Source organism: Cupressus sempervirens, chromosome 8, assembly GCF_028749045.1.
Source record: "Cupressus sempervirens isolate cs-2001-9-10 chromosome 8, ASM2874904v1, whole genome shotgun sequence".
Lineage (NCBI taxonomy): Eukaryota > Viridiplantae > Streptophyta > Pinopsida > Cupressales > Cupressaceae > Cupressus > Cupressus sempervirens.
Genome location: NC_143125.1, coordinates 489974727 through 489992602, shown reverse-complemented (window position 1 = coordinate 489992602; position 17876 = coordinate 489974727). Strand labels below are relative to the sequence as shown.

Below are 17876 nucleotides of genomic sequence, written 5' to 3'. Positions count from 1 at the left end.
GTTTGATGAGCTTGACAACTTCTTGATTCTACTCATCAAAATTATATTGCTCCTTGCCTTTATTTGCAAGATGAGTAGATGTGCCCAAAACAGTTTCGTCAAGATATTTGTGTTCAAAGATTGTCATCATGCACTTCATCCATGTGTTGTAGTTTGTGGCATTGAATTTTTAACTGCCTTCCAACAAAATGTTTGGCCAAAGATGTCATTACACAGTTTTGAGGCATGAAAAACAGTAAACCCCAGATGGCTGAATCCACAAATTTGAATGCACTAATTGTAAAGGCAGCTACAGAAAAAATTACAATGTGAATCAATTGGCACAGAATTTAAGGCATAGAAAACGGCACCCAAAAGATTCCAAAGACAACCCAATTGAAGTCTCAAAAGACCCATCAGGAATCTCTAAACAAAATAAAATTGTGGCTGGCACAAAGTTCAATGCACGAAAAAATGAGACACCCTGAAAATTTTGAAGACAGCAGGTAGAGATCTTGAAAAACCCACCAAGATTAAGCAGACAGAATCTGAAACAAATGAAGAAAAATGGAGGTCTTGAAAGAAACCCTAGGGGATTAGAAGACTATGCCCAAACCCTTAACAAGCTACAAATAACCTCAGCCACAAAGTGATTTTGCAAAGAGCAGACCCATCAAGCATGCAAGAAAGGGTGTCCTGAAGAAGGAAAGATTGCAGCCCAATCCTAAATGGCAGAGAAAAACAACCAAGAACGGTCAAGAGATGTAAGGGAAGCCCTATTACAAACAGAAGAACACCAGAAATGCTGAAAAAATGGGCTGTCAAGTTGCAGACATGACTAATAGAGGCCATGATGAAGTAAAAAATCGATGCCCAACAGAAGTCATGCTTAAAATCGCAGGATCAAAGTACAAAGGCATCAAATGCAAAATCAAAGGCTTCAATAAAATTAGGTGAAACCCTAATTCAGGTTTGCTAAACAAAATCTGTCAAGAAATTTGAACAGTTACTAAGAATCGAAATTTAGAAAAATTTATAACAGATAATTTTAAGGTAAAATATAATTTTTTTGAAAAAATAAACCCACTCTGATTCCATATTGCAAGAGGTAATTGGTAAAAAAGTGAATGATTCATTTACAAAGAACAAATGGTTCATAAAGGGTTTACAAATGAGATTTTCTATTATACAAGATATCTACAATAACTAAAAATGACCATAAAAATAGAAATATATTAACTTAGGAGATATTATTTTAATATTTATTGCCACTTCTGATGTAATATTTTGTTATATGCAACAAGAAGTATGACGACATCGAGTATAGTGATCGAAACGTTGTCTCAGATATAATCCTTCAGTTCATGCAATGTTTGTGTTGTTTCTTGAAACACTGTGATATTGCTCCCCAACCCACATGTGGAACACATACCTAGGTGTGCTTGTCCTATCATACACACTTCCTGCCTAATCACTATCTGAGTAACCAACATGCTCAAACTTATTTACTGTAGTATACAAAATATCATATCCTTTGGTACTATTCACATACCTCGAGATTCTCTTACCCGCTTGCCAATGTGACTCTTTTGGAGTCTCCATAAATCTGAAAATCAAACTTACTATATGCATTAACAACATCAAACTCCTGCCAAAACTTCTCTACATGGTTGAATTCCTGATTTTGCTGCAATCTTCCCTTCTCAACTTTAGACCTATGGTTGTTGGTTCGGTGCAAGCTTGCCATTATGCATTCTACATCTCTTCAAGATCTCATTTGCACATTTTTCTTGAAAACTAAAACTACCATCTGTCGTGTGGTTTTCACAACATCGCCCCATTGCAAATGGGGACCCCCTCTTTTCGTTTTAGCAAGTAGGAGTCTTTGTTTTAGGCAGTTTTGGTGGGCAACATCTTTTCAAATCTCCAAGTTTGGGGTGAGTTTGAGCAATTTTGGCTTGCAGGGAGGCAGATTTTTTCCTGGGTTTGTGCAACCACTTTGACGCCACTTAGAGGAATTTTCATAGCTTTAAGTTCAAATGGAGAGTAGAATTTTAGTCCAAGAGAGAAGGGTTTGCGTGTTTGACAAAGTTTCTAAGAGAACCAAATCTTGGAAAATTTTGCATCTTCGGCATTTTCCCTCTCGAGGAAATTTTGCATCTTCAGAAATTTCTGTCCTAAATAAATTTCGCATCTTCCAAATTCTCCCTCCGGGAAATTTCGCATCTTCGGAAATTTCCCTAACTACCCATTTCTCCTGAAAATCTCAAGCCTCCCAATTTGGGGAAAATGAAGTGCAAACGCTTTAGGAGGCCTTTATTTAGAAGTAAATTAAGCATTGCAATATTAGAACGATGAGGGGAAGAAATTGATCATTTTCTAAAGGATTTTCCTCCTTAGGAAATATTGCATCTTCGGAAATTTTCCCGCATTGAGTCCCCAATTTTCGCCATCCTCTAAGGCATTAGAAGATCGATTTATGGCATGAGGGCAACATCATTAACCATAATAGAGCAAGGAATCGCCAAGTAACGTTCAAGTGAGGGAATTTTAAGAACATCATGTCCTGGGGAATCTTCCCCAGGCAACAATCATCCTTTGTTAATCACCAAAAGCATCTTACCTCTCCTCGAAAAAAAACTGAGACAAAAAGTGACGAAAATTAGAAATAAGAAATAAAAATAATAATGATAAACGATTTTGGATTGTGATGAGATTAAAATTTGCCTTGACTTTGCAAAATGGTTGGTTTTCAAATTGGTATGAATTCTGATTTATTATTGATGTGATTTATTTCCATATTTTCTTCACAAACTTCATGTTTTTCTCCTTTGTTTTGCAAAGGAATTCAAGGGGAAGGGCTGAATTGAAATTTGTTGGAAAATTTTGGAAAAACAGAGCATCGTTGGTGCACATACCCTCCATCGTCACGCCAACAGAAATTGGCAAAGTGAATTCGAGAAGGAAAAGCTAGAGGGCAAGGTGATGATCACGGCCTCAAGACTTCAAGCGGATACTACAAGGAGACAACTCAAGCACGAGGACTCAATTGAGAATAAAGAATTCATGTTCAAGGTATCAACCCGCAAATTCAACTTGAGATCAAATGGAAATTCAAGAAAGTACTGAGGGTCCAGCTACATGAGGACATATTCAAGGAGAATCAAGAAAGATCAAGTTCACAGGGTCATGAAGATGCAAGTGATTCAAGTCGATTCTGTGAGGAAATTTCAAAGGATAGAAGAAATCAAAAATGTTGGGAGATACTCTACAAGCCAAGACTCCAAGCACAAGATGAGGATGATGACATAGCAATTGCTTGCCTCCTCTAATTAGAAAAATTCAGTTTCAAGAAAAGTTAACCAAATCATGCCAAGTGTCCTATTTTCTCATTAGCTATCAAAATCAATACAGTTTTCTTATTGGCACATAAATTGGTGCCTTCATGTAATTGGTTGTAAATTGGGAAACTCTAATTAGGGTTTGTGGGAACAAATCTCAGCCTTTGATCTTCAATTGATCTCGACCCTTCATTGTAATTGAGCAACTATAAAAGACCAAGGCCTTCTCATTTGTAATTCATTAGAATTAGTTTAGAGATTAGTTTAGAGAGTAGATAAGATGAGATTAGATTAGAGCTAGCAGGAAAGATTAGAAAGCTAGAGTAGAGTAGGATAGCTAAGGGAGAGACTTGATTAAATTGTTGCTATGATGCTTTCAAATAATGGATAATTCATTGTTGGTTCTTCATGGTGGATTACTTAGTATTGCATGGTTTCCTCAATCTTTCACTTGGAGTAGGTTTCTTTCCATGTTAAAATAGTTTAGCTGAATGTAAGTTGTTGTGGATATTTACTTGCTTGACTCAGACAAATTCAGGCCACTAGCCTCTTGCCAGTGGTAAGGGTGTCTTGCGTGATAAGATGATGAAAACACTTGACTTCAATTTATGTTCAATCTTTGGTTTGCAAGATGATGGGATTGGAGAAAGGATATTGATGTGAAAATCATTTATTTATTCCTTAGAAGCTTGCACTAGGTGGGTGGAGTCACTGACAATATTACATCTAGTAGAGTCCAAGTTCATCCATGATTCCTTGCATTTCTAGTTAGAGATAGAAGTTAAGTTTAATTTGAAGTGGATGTTTGACGATCAAAATCATATTTTCATTGCACGTTGTAAAGCCAAATCTTTAGAAGTGCAAGAGTTTATATCCATTAGCATAAGTCCCTTTGTGATAACCAACATATCACATCATTAAACTAAGTCAAGTTCACAATTAAGAAGGAACCTTGAAGTCATTTCATGATCTTTGCAAGCTTAGCATGAGAGATGACCTTATATCAATAGAGGATTGAGTATTTGGTGTTTCTCCTTGAAAAGTATTTGATTCTGGATGTTGTAGTGTAACAAAACTCACATCAACACCTTCGTGCATTTGTTTCACTTCTATGCCTAGAAAATACCTCAAGCTCTATCTGCCATCACAAACTCTCTTTTCAGTTTCAAATATACAATATGTTTGTAATAATAATATATGTTAAATGTTTAGAACTTTAGATGCATAACAGAGAAGACAAACTTATACATGAAGAAGATCATATATCATAAGACACTGACATATTGCAAATGATAAACTTCTATATTGAACAGAGAAAACGTTTACTGTTAATCAGTATGCTATTATGGGTATTGAGTGGGTATTGAATAGCGATAAAGTTCACTATCAATCTCAATCAAGGTCCTTAGCTATGATGCTCCACTCAGTACCCAGAACATGTTCCAGGGGTGTGGATACGAGTACCCATGCAACACAGTTTAGAACTGTTACCAAATTTTCATGGAAATTTCTTTAGTAATCGCTGATCAATAATCAGCATCAAGAACAGTCGTATCTGCAAGGACAGATTTCTAACAGCCAGAATCTAAATGAACATTTGGCCATTGAATGGTAGGCTACTGGAAACGCCAAAGCAAAAAGTAAAAACTTCATAAAACATTAAATCATGGTATGATTCTACTTCTGGAAAAAATGTCTCATGTGTGTAGAAAGGTGTAACTATTTTACTTATACAAAGCAAAAACAGTAGAAAATGACTAGAAAATATCTCAATAAGCATTTACTAGAAATGTTCTCAACATAAATCTACAATCCCATTTCACCTGCCAGTCTGGCTGAAGGGCACTAGAATTTGCAGCAAGTTTACTTGACAGCTTCCGCTTCAACCCTTCAATTTCTGATGAATTCCAACCAAAGCATATTTAAACCAAATGAACAGGAGAAAAAAGAGCCTGATCCTAAAAATTACCTCACACAAAGATGCAAATGTACTCAAACATTCAATTTCAATCATCTAAATCAAAATACAAAGTCAAAATGAATCAGCAAAGACTTTCACCATTTTCACCAGGCTTCAATCGTCCTCCAGGAAGCTTGCAGAAAGTGTTCCCAATCTGCAGTAGCAGTATATGAGGATGGTTGTGCTCCTGCACCTGCAAAACAGCTTAAGGACTTCACTAAAATAGATGAACTTAAAATCATGTCCAGTGAGTTTTTGAAGATGAAGTTGAACAATTTGTGAGACCAGTTTAATAACATCAATAACTAATCAGTTATCTAGTTGTTCAAAACAAGTTTTTGGAAATAGATAGTTAAAACACTAAACCAGATGGGAATTTCCAACACAAGTAAAGGTCAAATAGGCTTGAGAGAAACTCTGGAGACAATAGTTTGCAAACTCTACGAGTACTCTATTTTACTTGCTGGGCCAGTTTATACAAACATAGGAAAAAGGCGGTTAAAAATGCCTATGCAAGTAAAACACAGGTTTAAAATGAATTTCACACATTTTTTGCTGTAAAATCATACATTTTCTCTTTTGAAATATCAATTTTTAACTTAATAAATTTTGTAATTGAATTTTGGAAAAGAAAAAAAATGACTTCTTTAAGAAATCTCAATTCAAGTGTTTTCTAAGTGGCCAAGTGTTTGCCACGTTTATGTCGACTATTTACAGAGTTGGAAATTTCAGGCTTGCTGAGTTGCTCTGAGTCTGAGTCTATGAACTATACTAGAGACAATACATGACCTTCTAAACCAAAGGCATTGTCTAACTTATGTGTTTGATAAAGTTATTGGAGGTCAATGAGTATCATTGCGAAAGGCAAATATTGGTTAGATCATGGTTGAAAATCTCAGAAATATACCGGAAATATTGTGAGATATAGCAAGTTTTATGTGCTGCCAATATTATCACTGAAAATATCACTGATGATATTATGTTTAAAATGTGCTGGTTTTAACAGTTTTTATCGCCAAAAACTAAGTTGCCATATTCGCCCCTGCTGAGTCTAAGTCGGAAGTTGATTCGTTCAAAATTCGAATTCAATCCAAATTTGTCTTTTGACTGGTAAAGTCGCTCTAAATTTGCGCAGAAGGACCCTGGTCGATTATGCAACGAATTTGCATCGATTTTCTCCAAAATACATCAACTATAAATGGGACCCTGAACAATTGTCTAGCGACTTTGGTCGTTGTTGACTATTCAACTATTTTTTGAACTTTTTTTTTTTTGAAATAATATTTATTTAAAATTATAACATGTTCATATTGCAACTTACCAGTAAACTGTAATATACAGTATTACTGGTAATATATCACCTGTAATATATATTATATTACACATGAAATTATGAATATTGGAATATGATAATGATTAAATGAAAATTAATTAAATTTTCAGTACGTTTATTGTTACCACACATCAGTAAAATGTAATATATTAAATATTCTATATTGTTATTGCATTATATAAATGGTAACAATATACAGTATTCAATATATTTAGTTTTACAATCTTTATCTGTGCAAATTGCAATAACTATAGTCTATGATATACATACTTTTCATATACATAATGTTAAAATTAACTGTATTAAAAGAAAAAGAATTCAAAATTTTAATTAAAAATCCTCCAAGAAGTTTCTGTAAATTAAATAAGGCTTAGAACAGCATTGACATTCAAAGATAAGAAATTCTCTAGTACCTGATTCCTTATCCTTGGACTTGCAGATTCAGTGTAAATGATGGTTAGTGGAAGAGCAAGAGGCAAATTACAGAAACATGGGACACCAAGACCAAATCAAGATGTCAAATAAAATCATTGCCCTACGGAGATGAGTAGAGGCATAACCCAACTGAAATATCATTGCTAATTTTAGAGTATCACTGCAAGTGTAATGGCACTGCCTATTCAAGGTATGTGTTTTCCAATTGGCAGCAACCTCTTATTTATATTGATAATAAATCACAAGGAAACATGTCCCTTCATAAGACATGTCTATTCATTAAAACAATAACAACATAATTATATATATAATATCTCATATATATAATTTATTATCTAATTAACTATACACATAGACATGTATGTGTGAGTCTGACATACATGTAACTTCAATTTAGTCTCAAAGTTTATCCAACTGAAGCTATCAAACATCAACACTCGTTAGCAAATACATAAACACAAGATAGATATTACACCATTGCTAATATTAGGAATGGCAAATTTTAAGGATATATTTGACCAAAAGATATCCACCATGATATCGCATTAGATATCATGAATATTGGTTGTCTAGAATATCAACACATGATATTCACCAAATACTCAAATAAGGTTTGATATCACATCTGATATCATGAGTATTGGTCTCCAAGAATATCGACATTCGATATTCACCAAGTACTCAAAAGGTTTTGATATCACAACTGATATCATGAGTATTGGTCTCCCAGAATATCAACACATGATATTCACCAAGTACTTTTTGAGTAATGGCCTTCCAGAATGTTGAGATGAATGATATTCACCAAGTACTCTGAGTAATGGCCTTCCATAACATCAAGTCGCATGATATTCACCAAATACTCTTTGTAATGGCCCTCTAGAACATCAATTTGCATAACAATCACCATTGACTCAAAAAACATGTTTATAAGGTATGTGCACATGCATTCTCATAATGCTTACCATATAAACATCCAACATGCAAAGTATAATCTATCATGATTTGCATATACATCATAATAGAAAATTAAGTTATTGTAAGATTGTCACCTTTCAATAACTTTTGCAAATACAAGTGACATTGTTTGGAACTCGTCACTTCCTCATGATGTACACAAGGGGTGGACCCATTAAAATCACATAGTCACAAGGTATATTCATGAATCGCAGTCCTCTTGACTGCTATAATTTATTGATCACTAGAGAATCCATCCCAACATGGTTTACTCCCTCTGAATCAATATGACCCATATCAGTAAAGGTTGACTGAATCATATCATCTATCTGCTCCTTCAGAAAAATGCTTCAGACTCCCTCTAAACATCAATAATTTGAACTCCTTTTATCTTTGAAGAAGTATTAGACTCCCTCTGAATATCAATCGTTTGAGCTCCTCATCCAGTGATGCTTCTGATGGAGAGTCGGACTCCCTTTGAATCTGATATCAAGCCTCCTTCACCTACGAGAGCATCTTCAAAAGAAAAGATCAAGGCAAAAAGCTCTTATAGTATGTATTGAAAATATAAATAATAATGTTAACATTATTTAGGATGTAAGTAATTTAACTCATGTCTATTACTAACAATAACATAAATGATTGTAACATAACTCTTTATTTTGCATTTTCAATTATAGAAGTAAAAGATAACATAATACTCTATCTTTATATTTCATACTCCCATAATTAATCTCTTTATATTTGACAAATATTATCAAATTATTAAATATCATTTTGAATGAATGTATATAATTCAAATGTATTTATACATGTATACAAATATATACATAAATATATATAACTATCATTTTATTATTGCCATATAATAATGTGAAAGAAAGAGAACTTAATAAACCTTCTATACTTACTTTAATGAGATCAGTAGGATCGGTGCCTTGGGTCTCACATCAGTCAAGAGGTGGGTAATTTAACTTTGAGTATGTGCCTCTTCCCTTAAACATTATCTTTGCTAGTTAAAACCTTATTGAATCACTCTTTCCTATGCCCCAGGTAGCATTATCGGGTACATTTCTCTTTTTGTTTTCTATTCTCCTAATGGTGGGTCAATCTTCCAACATGGCAACCAAACTTACAATGGAACTTCAATGTTCAAGCTGTCATTGTTTCCTTATATTTAATTCAGCCCATCCTTTGATTTCCATCCTAACCTGTCATATATTTAAGGAAGGGGTTAAACATGACTTGAGTTGCAACTATGGCAGGTCAAGCACTTCTGTGTCACCCTTGTTTAATTTGTTATTCTAGTCATTTTCTTTCTCGGCAACAATGTTGTTCTGAGTCTCTGCCCTTTGATCATTGTTTTTTTTGCAAACTACCAATATTCTTTTGATACACAGGGATTTTCTGACCCCAATATATTTTTCTACACACCAAAATTCCCGACTTTGATAAGTTATGACCACGAACCACTTCTTGGAATTTATGTCCTAAACACACTCACGGTAACAAGTGTTTCTTAGACTTTAGTGGAGGCCTCTCATAGTGATCCATGCTTGACACAGCTAGGATGTGATTAGCCACGAACCAAATTAGAACATACACAGGTTTCTCAATATAGTATTTGCACAGCACCGAGTCATGAGGAAGAGCACTGAAACTACCTACATAAAGATTTCTCTCCAATACACCAATTTTGAGAGATACGCAAATACACCTTCCCGACACTCAAAAAACACAAGATACCCAAATACACCATATCATTATCAGGAACTAACGAGTTTCTTGGATAATCCACCTACTTCATTTCTCTCGACACCCACAATAATCCTCAGCTCAACCCTTAAACAGCGGTGAGGGCCTATAGTCCACCCTGCAGGTAGGCCATGAGCCCTGGCATCTCTGTGAAGCTGAAATCTGCCTGAGACATATCCTTCATCTTGTATTTCCTCCCCATCATTGTCTTCTCGACAACTAGCACCATTGCCAAAAGCAAGGGAAGATGAAGAAAAAAGGAGAAATTTGAAACCATAGCTCTGATACCATATTAATTTTAGAGGATCACTGCAAAGTGTAATGGCACTGCCTATTCAAGGTGTGTTTTCCAATTGGCAGCCAACTCTTATTTATATTGATAATAAATCAAGAGGAGAAGGGACATATGTCTACTCATTACAATAATAACATAATTATATATATAATATCTCATATATATAATTTATTAATTAATTAACTACACACACAAAAATATGTGTGTGTGCGTGCGTGTGTGTGTATGTATCACATATATGTAACTTCAATTTAGTCTCAAAGTTAACCAAACTGAAGCTATCAAACATCAACAATAATCTTGCAAAGATTCCATAAAATGATATTACATGGTGTGAAGGCTGTCTCGAAGAGGATACAAGGGAGGCTTTGGCAAGCCTTGAAGTATATGCTCAAAAGAAGGTAGCACAAAAGAGGACATCAAAGGCCATGGCAGTCCAAATGAGAGATCTCATTTATGTATGGCTGCAAACAGGTACAAGGGCTTCTTCCACTGGGCCACAAATACGAGGATCGGAAAATGTGAGCAGCAATATATCAGGCTTTTGGGTTTCAAGTAACACTCTTGGTGCTCAACCCAAATCGCAAGGCACTATACGGAACAAAGAGATGTACCAAAAGACAAAGGTGCCAGTGGCAAGATTTTGGTACTACAACGATATTCCCTTCAATTCTTTATGTAAACCATATTGGGATCAATTGGTTGTTGCAATGATCGTGTCTAGTAAGGGGTGTAAGCCCCCAAGTCATTATGAGGTGAGTGGACCGTTGTTACAGGGTGAGGTCCAAAACATTAATCATCTTGCGAAAGAGAAAAGAAGAGTTTGGAAATAAAGAGACTGCACTATTAAATCTAATGGGTGGAAAGATGGCAAGAATAGGACACTCATCAACTTTATAGTTGCTTCAAGGGGACAACTAGTATTTCTAAAATCGATTGATGACTCTGATCAAGTGAAAAATGTAAAGACAATTAGTATTTCTAAAATTAGTTGATGCTTCTGATCAAGTGAGAAATGCGGGGACTTTGTGCAACAAGTTGGATGAGGTGGTGGTGGGAGTGAGTGATGTCATCTAGATTATGAATGATAATACATTTTCATATCTATTAGTCCGTAGACTTCTAAGGATAGGCATCCCATATATTTTGGAGCTTTGGTGTTGCCCATTGTCTTGACTTGCTCCTCGACCACCTAGGGAAACTAAGTAGTTGAACGGAGAAGGTGGTTGAAGATGGAAGAAATATAACAAAAGTACATCAACAATCACACATGAGTCCTAAGTCTTATGAGAGAGCACATTGTTGGTAAGGATCTCATGAGATCAGGGGTCACACGCTTTGTTACTAATTCTCACCTTGCAAAGCATATTAGCCACATTGCCCAACCTAAACCAGATATTTGTGAGTGAAAGATGGTTGGAGTGTCCTTATGCCAAGAAGCCTAAAGAAGAGAAGGTTGTGAAGGCTATGTTTGATGTTAGATAATGGAGAAGATCATCAACATAAGTTTTCAAACCTTGATTGATGATTTATTTTTAATTTTCAGATATTGTAATTGGCTAATTTTTGTTAAAAAAATTATATGCAAGTGTCAAAACCAATGGTGACGGTTTGGCGAAAGGTGGATGGAGATTAAAAAAATCATGGGGTATCTATATGAGGCCATGGATACGGCCAAAGAGGTCATTCAACACTTATATAGGTCAAATGAGACCAAATATAGACCCATATGGAACATAATAGATCGTAAGTGGAACCAACAACTCCACTAGCATATTCATGCTAATGTTGACTACTTGAACTCCAAGTTATACTTCTCCAACACTTTCAAAGAAAATACAGAGGTTCAAGTTGGCATGGACACACGAACTCGGAGATTAGTTGTTGATTTGGACCTCGAGATCTCATTCTTGATGAGTTACAAAGCTACAAGATGGCTATTTCACCATTGTCCGCTTCACCTAATTGCAAACATAGGAGAGACACCCTACAGCCAAGTAAACAAGAAAATATGTTCAATTTCATTATATCATTTATTTCACTCAGTAAGTTTATTGGAATCTTCACCACATTATATATGGCTTTTTTAATCCTTGAAGATCTATGGTGGGAAGAAAATGGTGCCAAAACACCTAATCTTCAAAAGCCTTCCATTTGAATATTATCGCAGCCCTATAGTGCTTCTGGTTGCCAATGAAATTGGAGTGTTTTTGAGGCCATACACACAAAGAAGCGCAATAGATTGACTTAGAAGCATTTGAATGACTTGGTCTATGTGCAATACAACCTTTGATTGCACGATAAAAAGGTGCAAGGGCAGGCTTCATATGAAGTACTTGACTTGGATGAGATAGATCCATATTCAACAAATTGGGTTGCTGCTCCTAATGGTGATGATGTGGATATGCATGTGGATCCTTTCTTACCTGATGCTCGCCTAGCTGAGTTTGAGATGGAGGAAGATGACGACGATGCAGAAGTGGCAGCATGTGAGGAGCGTGAGTTTGGTCATCCATCAAAAGGTTATGTTGAGACACCTCTTCGGGCACTTGTAGAGGATGTTGTAACTACTTCAGCACCACCCACCCAGCAGCAGTGATCTCTTTTCAGCTTTAGTAGTAGACAAAATTTAAATTTCTACTTCTAGTTTTCATTGATATTGAAACATGAACATGATATGTATTTAAAAGCTGTAGTTTCATGGAGTTTGACTTTGATTTACATTGAATCTCATTTTTGTTCAGATGCTGCACTTGTTTTTTGGTATATGATTCTATGTCAATCTTATAAATTATAATTGCTATGTATTTAACTCAAAACTTTGGTTAATATTGATGGATATCTCAAATCAGTATATGTTCTACAAATTTGGTGTATATGTGTATCTTTATGAATATTTTATGAAATCATATATTTTCAGATGTTCAATAAAAGAGTCATTTTTTTCATAGAATTTTTGGTGATTCTAAGTTTTTCAAATTTTTTGGATCGTTTGAGTTATTCCCGACAAGTTTTCCAGCTATGGTTTAGATATCATTCAAAACAAATATTATGAAATCAGAACTGTATCTTGCTTTACAAAACAATAGAAAGGCCCACATTCATTTCATCTTTCTAGGTACCGTGACATCAAATATGTTTTCAACATCTGAAGACCATATAAGTACTTGTTCAGGAAAACTTAGACCACCAGAACCAAGATATGCAACAATTATCATAGGATCATATCATATATTGATATAAGCATATGCACAATTAGTCTTTTTGTGTCAATTGTGTTTCAATAAGTACAAAAACTTTTAGGTCTCAAAAGCCAACATGTCAAAACTAATAATCCACTTCACTATAGAAGCTATGGGAACAAAACGAAAAGCAAGAAGAAGAAACTAGGATGTTCAAGGTTGTAAGAAGAATAGTTATGATCTTGTTCCATATCACTTACTGTATTATACTAACTCCAATTCTACTGCAGCCACAAAGACAATAAACAACATATGAAAGAATATAAAATAGATGTCACCATTACCAGAAGGATAGCCTCCACACTCGTCCGCATGCCTTCTTTCATGTAACTGGATAACAGGGCAACAGTAAGCTCTCATGGAAGAAACAATAATAAAATCAAATTGCTGCATAGACTCAACTCTATGAGATAATCTTAACTGACACTAATAAAATCAAATCACTGCAAATTCACTTCAATTAGTTGTGTATAAAATTCACATCTGGCTTTACTAAATTTGAATACAAGTTATTGTAATGAATTTACCAATTGTAATATTGCATTACAAATTGATGCGAAATGCTCCATTTAACTTGCGAATAATTGCTCAAAAGTTTATTTACTCCCTTAAGAAAACTTGGAATACAAGATTACTAGCTATTCAGTATCACATAACAATGTAAATAGCAACAATACAAGACATCTTATCAAGCTGTTTCTAGTGGGGATGTAGGCTACTTGATATAGAAAACAAGCCAGCAGGCTCACCCAATATGATTAAAATATAATCTGTACTGCAGAGAGATGACAGCTCCAATTGAAAGAGGTAATATAGATAGATACAAGGGAATAGCACAGAAGGTTTATACAGATGAGAAACAAATCCCACCTGATCCGAATTGGCATAAACTGAATTCTAACAGGGAGTCATGTAAACCCAGGTCATGCTGGAACAAGAGAGATTATTAGAGATTCTTGAGGACAGTTCATCCTCTCATATTTGATTCTTCTCATCCCCTCATATTTGATTGGTCTTGGTCCACAAACTGATAATGCCACCTAAAAAGCCCTGAAAAGCTCCCTTCCATCCAGGAGAAGGATGTTATTTCAATAAAGAAAATCAGCAATGAGAATGATTTTGACCCCATATTTCACCTGAACTTTATCTTTATCTCAATGGAAATGATATGCAAAATGACAAGTAGCCTGAGTTGAAGTCGTTAATATTAATCACCTGGTCCAGATGAGGATAATGACAAAAATAAGGATAATGTGAGCCATAGTCGTTACATATCCCTATATATTCAGTGCGTTAAAAGTATGGTCCCCAAAAAAAAAATTCTCCTCAACATGGATAACCCTTGTCCTCAATGCAGATCAACTATAATTCTTGTGAATGAAAGCCTCATGGTTCATGAAGCATTTTCAATAGACAAATCCTTCCTCATAATGAGGTTCTTTGTTTATCCTGACCCTTTGCTTCTTCTGTGTGCATGGAGAATTTCTTCACGATGCAACTCTGTCTATGTTGTAATCCTTGTCCAATAACTTTATTTAAACAGAAAACATTAAAAAACCAGACATATTTTAGTTAGAGGTAACTCCGTCTTTCACACCGCAATGTCAATCTTTGGCAAAGTCCGAAAAGCATCATATACTTGGGTAAAAGCTTATTGCCTATATTTTTCTTCTTCATGGATACATGCTTATATAGTTGCAATTCCAAAAATACCGTTTGAGTTGAAGATTGATAGCTACAAGAGCTATCCTACATACCTGTGATGGTTGATCTGATTTTGATCGTTTATTTTTCTGTTATTGGACTCTGGTGCTTATGTTGATATCTGGAAAGATACATGCCTAGCTAAAAGGGAGCATCGATGTTATAGTGTCAGGAACTATCTTTTTCTACTAAATTTGATTTATACAAATAATCTTTTCTTTCTTAATGTCATCGAAGGGTCCTCACCTTGAAGGGAGAAAGCATTGAAGGGTCAAGACAACATAGGGTCTTCACTTTGTAACTGCAAGACAATGAAGAGTCAAAGTAAATTTATATATTCTTCCACGAAGAAAGTAGAGAGACATAAAGATTTCGTAAACTTATCTATGGGTATTTTAGAAAGATCATATCAGTGATGATCATTGCTTCAGTTTGAGCCCTGTGTTTGGGGAAATTGTATTTCAGACTTCTTCTCTTTCATTAATATATGTCATATATTTGTGCCTGGGATTCTTTTCCCCTCAAGTTGGAGGGTTTTCCCAGGATAACTCTGTGTTCTCTTGTGCATTATTTCGTTTTGCATATTTACCTTATTTCTAATATGAAAAAAAAATCAACATGGTATCAGAGCTGGTATATTCTAGGGAGAGCAGGGGCAGATAATAACGGAGCCTCATTTTCGAATGTTTGGATGTTATTTTGATGAAGTCTGTTACTTTGGCATTAGTTGGAATTTTTGAAGATGGAAACCTTCAGAGATTTGAAAGGAGAGCTGGACAGAAACTTGAGTCTTCTACCTCGGAGTGAATTCGTGATGGAGTTCAAACTTGTGCTAAATCTGTAAGATTTGAAAATAGTTAGAAATTAATATATTTGTAGATCTGAAATATTTATTTCTAATATTGGAGAAAGAGAGCAATATTTTATTCTGAGTTTATATATTTTTTATGGTCTTTTATCATAAGAATGAAAGAAAGAAATATTGAGCTCTGGTATAAAGTCCCATATGAACCAATGCTAATATTAAAGGGAAATAATGTCCCCATGTGTTGAAGTATAGTATGAAATATTTGGCACCAAAGGATAATATGTTTGTATAAACGTGTGGAACCAATTACATTTAGCTGTCTATTTTGTATCGTTTGTTATTTCAAAAAGGAGACAAATATTTGAGACTGCTACTATAATCTGCAATATAATATATGACATTGGAAATTATCAGGCTGAGTAAATATTTCGGCAGGCAATATTTGAAAGGCAATTGAATTCATTACCAGATTCATTGGGCCTGAGACTAGAATATTGTTGTGTTTCTAAGGTCTGGGCAAAAAAAAAAGAAAGAAATTTAGAATAAGAGAAAGTGTTTCTCATAGTTCTTTCTCTTGTCCTGAATGAATAAGGAAACAGATTACTTCCCATCTGTGGCTTTTATAATTTATTAGGCTTCTCACATTCCATTACAAGAAAAGTTCATAACTGCCTTTCTTGATGCTAATGGTTCAGTATTCCAATTTCATTACCAGTATTTGGCATTCGTTGTCAGTACTATAAGCATCAGTGCTCAGAAAGCCATATCAGAGGAGTTGTGTGAATTTAGATGGCCCTTTGCTTGCAGTGAATACCTTCGTTATGTTTGGCAGAGAATACTTGGATGTGTATGCGTTCATCAAAGATTTGTACATGTGAATAATGTGTGGTTGAGTATTTTGAATCTGTCCTTTAAAGTGTTGATGTTTGTAGCTGCAGGAGATATCCTGATAACCTGTGATGGTGCTCTTTCATATATTCGTGCTTGAAAATATGAAGAAACATGTGTTTGCATATGAAGAGACATGCATTAGGAAAATGAAGAGACTTTTCGTTTAAATTCTGAGAAGTTACATTTGTGAAGAGCCTCAACATTGTACATATCTTGTATCATTGCTTTGTGTGATGTGATGTTTTGCTATGTTGGATTATTCTATACTGCAAATATATATAGTATACAGAGTCAATTCTGATATATGTAATAAGTTGAAAAGCTTGCAGTATTCAGTTGGAAGCATTGCACTTAGACCTCTATTATTTAATATAAAAGAGATTGTTTTGGTGTGGTTGGGTTTTTCCCCTCAAGTTAATGGGTTTTCCCAGGATAAATGCTGTGCCTTATTGTTTATTTCTGATGTTTTGTTGTTTATCTTAAATTCTGGTCAAAACATTAACATGGTATCAGAGCAGGTTGGATAACAGCAAATAAGGTAGTCAAAAGTTGCACTGATAGCAAGCTCAATGGGCAGCACGACAACTGAAGTTGCACAATCTACAATCTTGCAGTGCCTTTACTATGTCGAGAAGAGGAGAGTGCATGCTTTAGAGTTAGCAAGCAGCATTCTAGAAGAGCTCGCAAATGCTTCAAGTCCCAAGATGGATGCCATCAATGCTAATTGCCATGAGTTAATGCAGTCTATTAATTCAATACTTTATGGGGGAGAAAGAGTCGTTACCGATTCCTGTGGTGTGGTGCAGCATTAACTTCAAACTAAAAATAATAATCAAAGGCACTCCATCCAGGGCACATTTCTACATGTCATTGCACTTCTTTCTAGGGAGAGTGGTTACATATTTGCATGCTCATTATCACTGCATAGTATGGAGTCCTAGAATGAATAAATTCATGCATCTAGGTTTCTTTGAGCTGTGTAAAGTCTGATGAAATGTTTCTTGGAGTGGAGGTTCTATGTCTCTTCATTTGTGTGCATGTCTCTGGTTGAAGTTGTTATGGCAAATCGATGTTGTTGTAGCTGTGTTAAACAAAGGAGACAAAAGCTTCTTACATAGATTTACAAAGATGAGTTTCTAAAAGAAACAATAGTGAACTAAAGTCAGAAATAGAAAC

The 17876-nt window shown here is 35.0% G+C and overlaps 1 protein-coding gene across 1 annotated transcript in view; it reads right to left on the bottom strand.

Annotated features, from left to right (window-relative positions):
- Positions 1 to 17876, bottom strand: part of LOC149543345 (Cleavage/polyadenylation specificity factor, 25kDa subunit) — a 57533-nt gene that overhangs the window by 9694 nt on the left and 29963 nt on the right. The window contains exons 2-4 of the mRNA XM_089798162.1: positions 13582 to 13627; positions 5380 to 5473; positions 5144 to 5217 (exon numbers count right to left, since the gene is read on the bottom strand). Coding sequence (XP_089654288.1) covers positions 5144 to 5217; positions 5380 to 5473; positions 13582 to 13627 — 214 coding nt within the window. The remainder of the gene's footprint in view (positions 1 to 5143; positions 5218 to 5379; positions 5474 to 13581; positions 13628 to 17876) is intronic.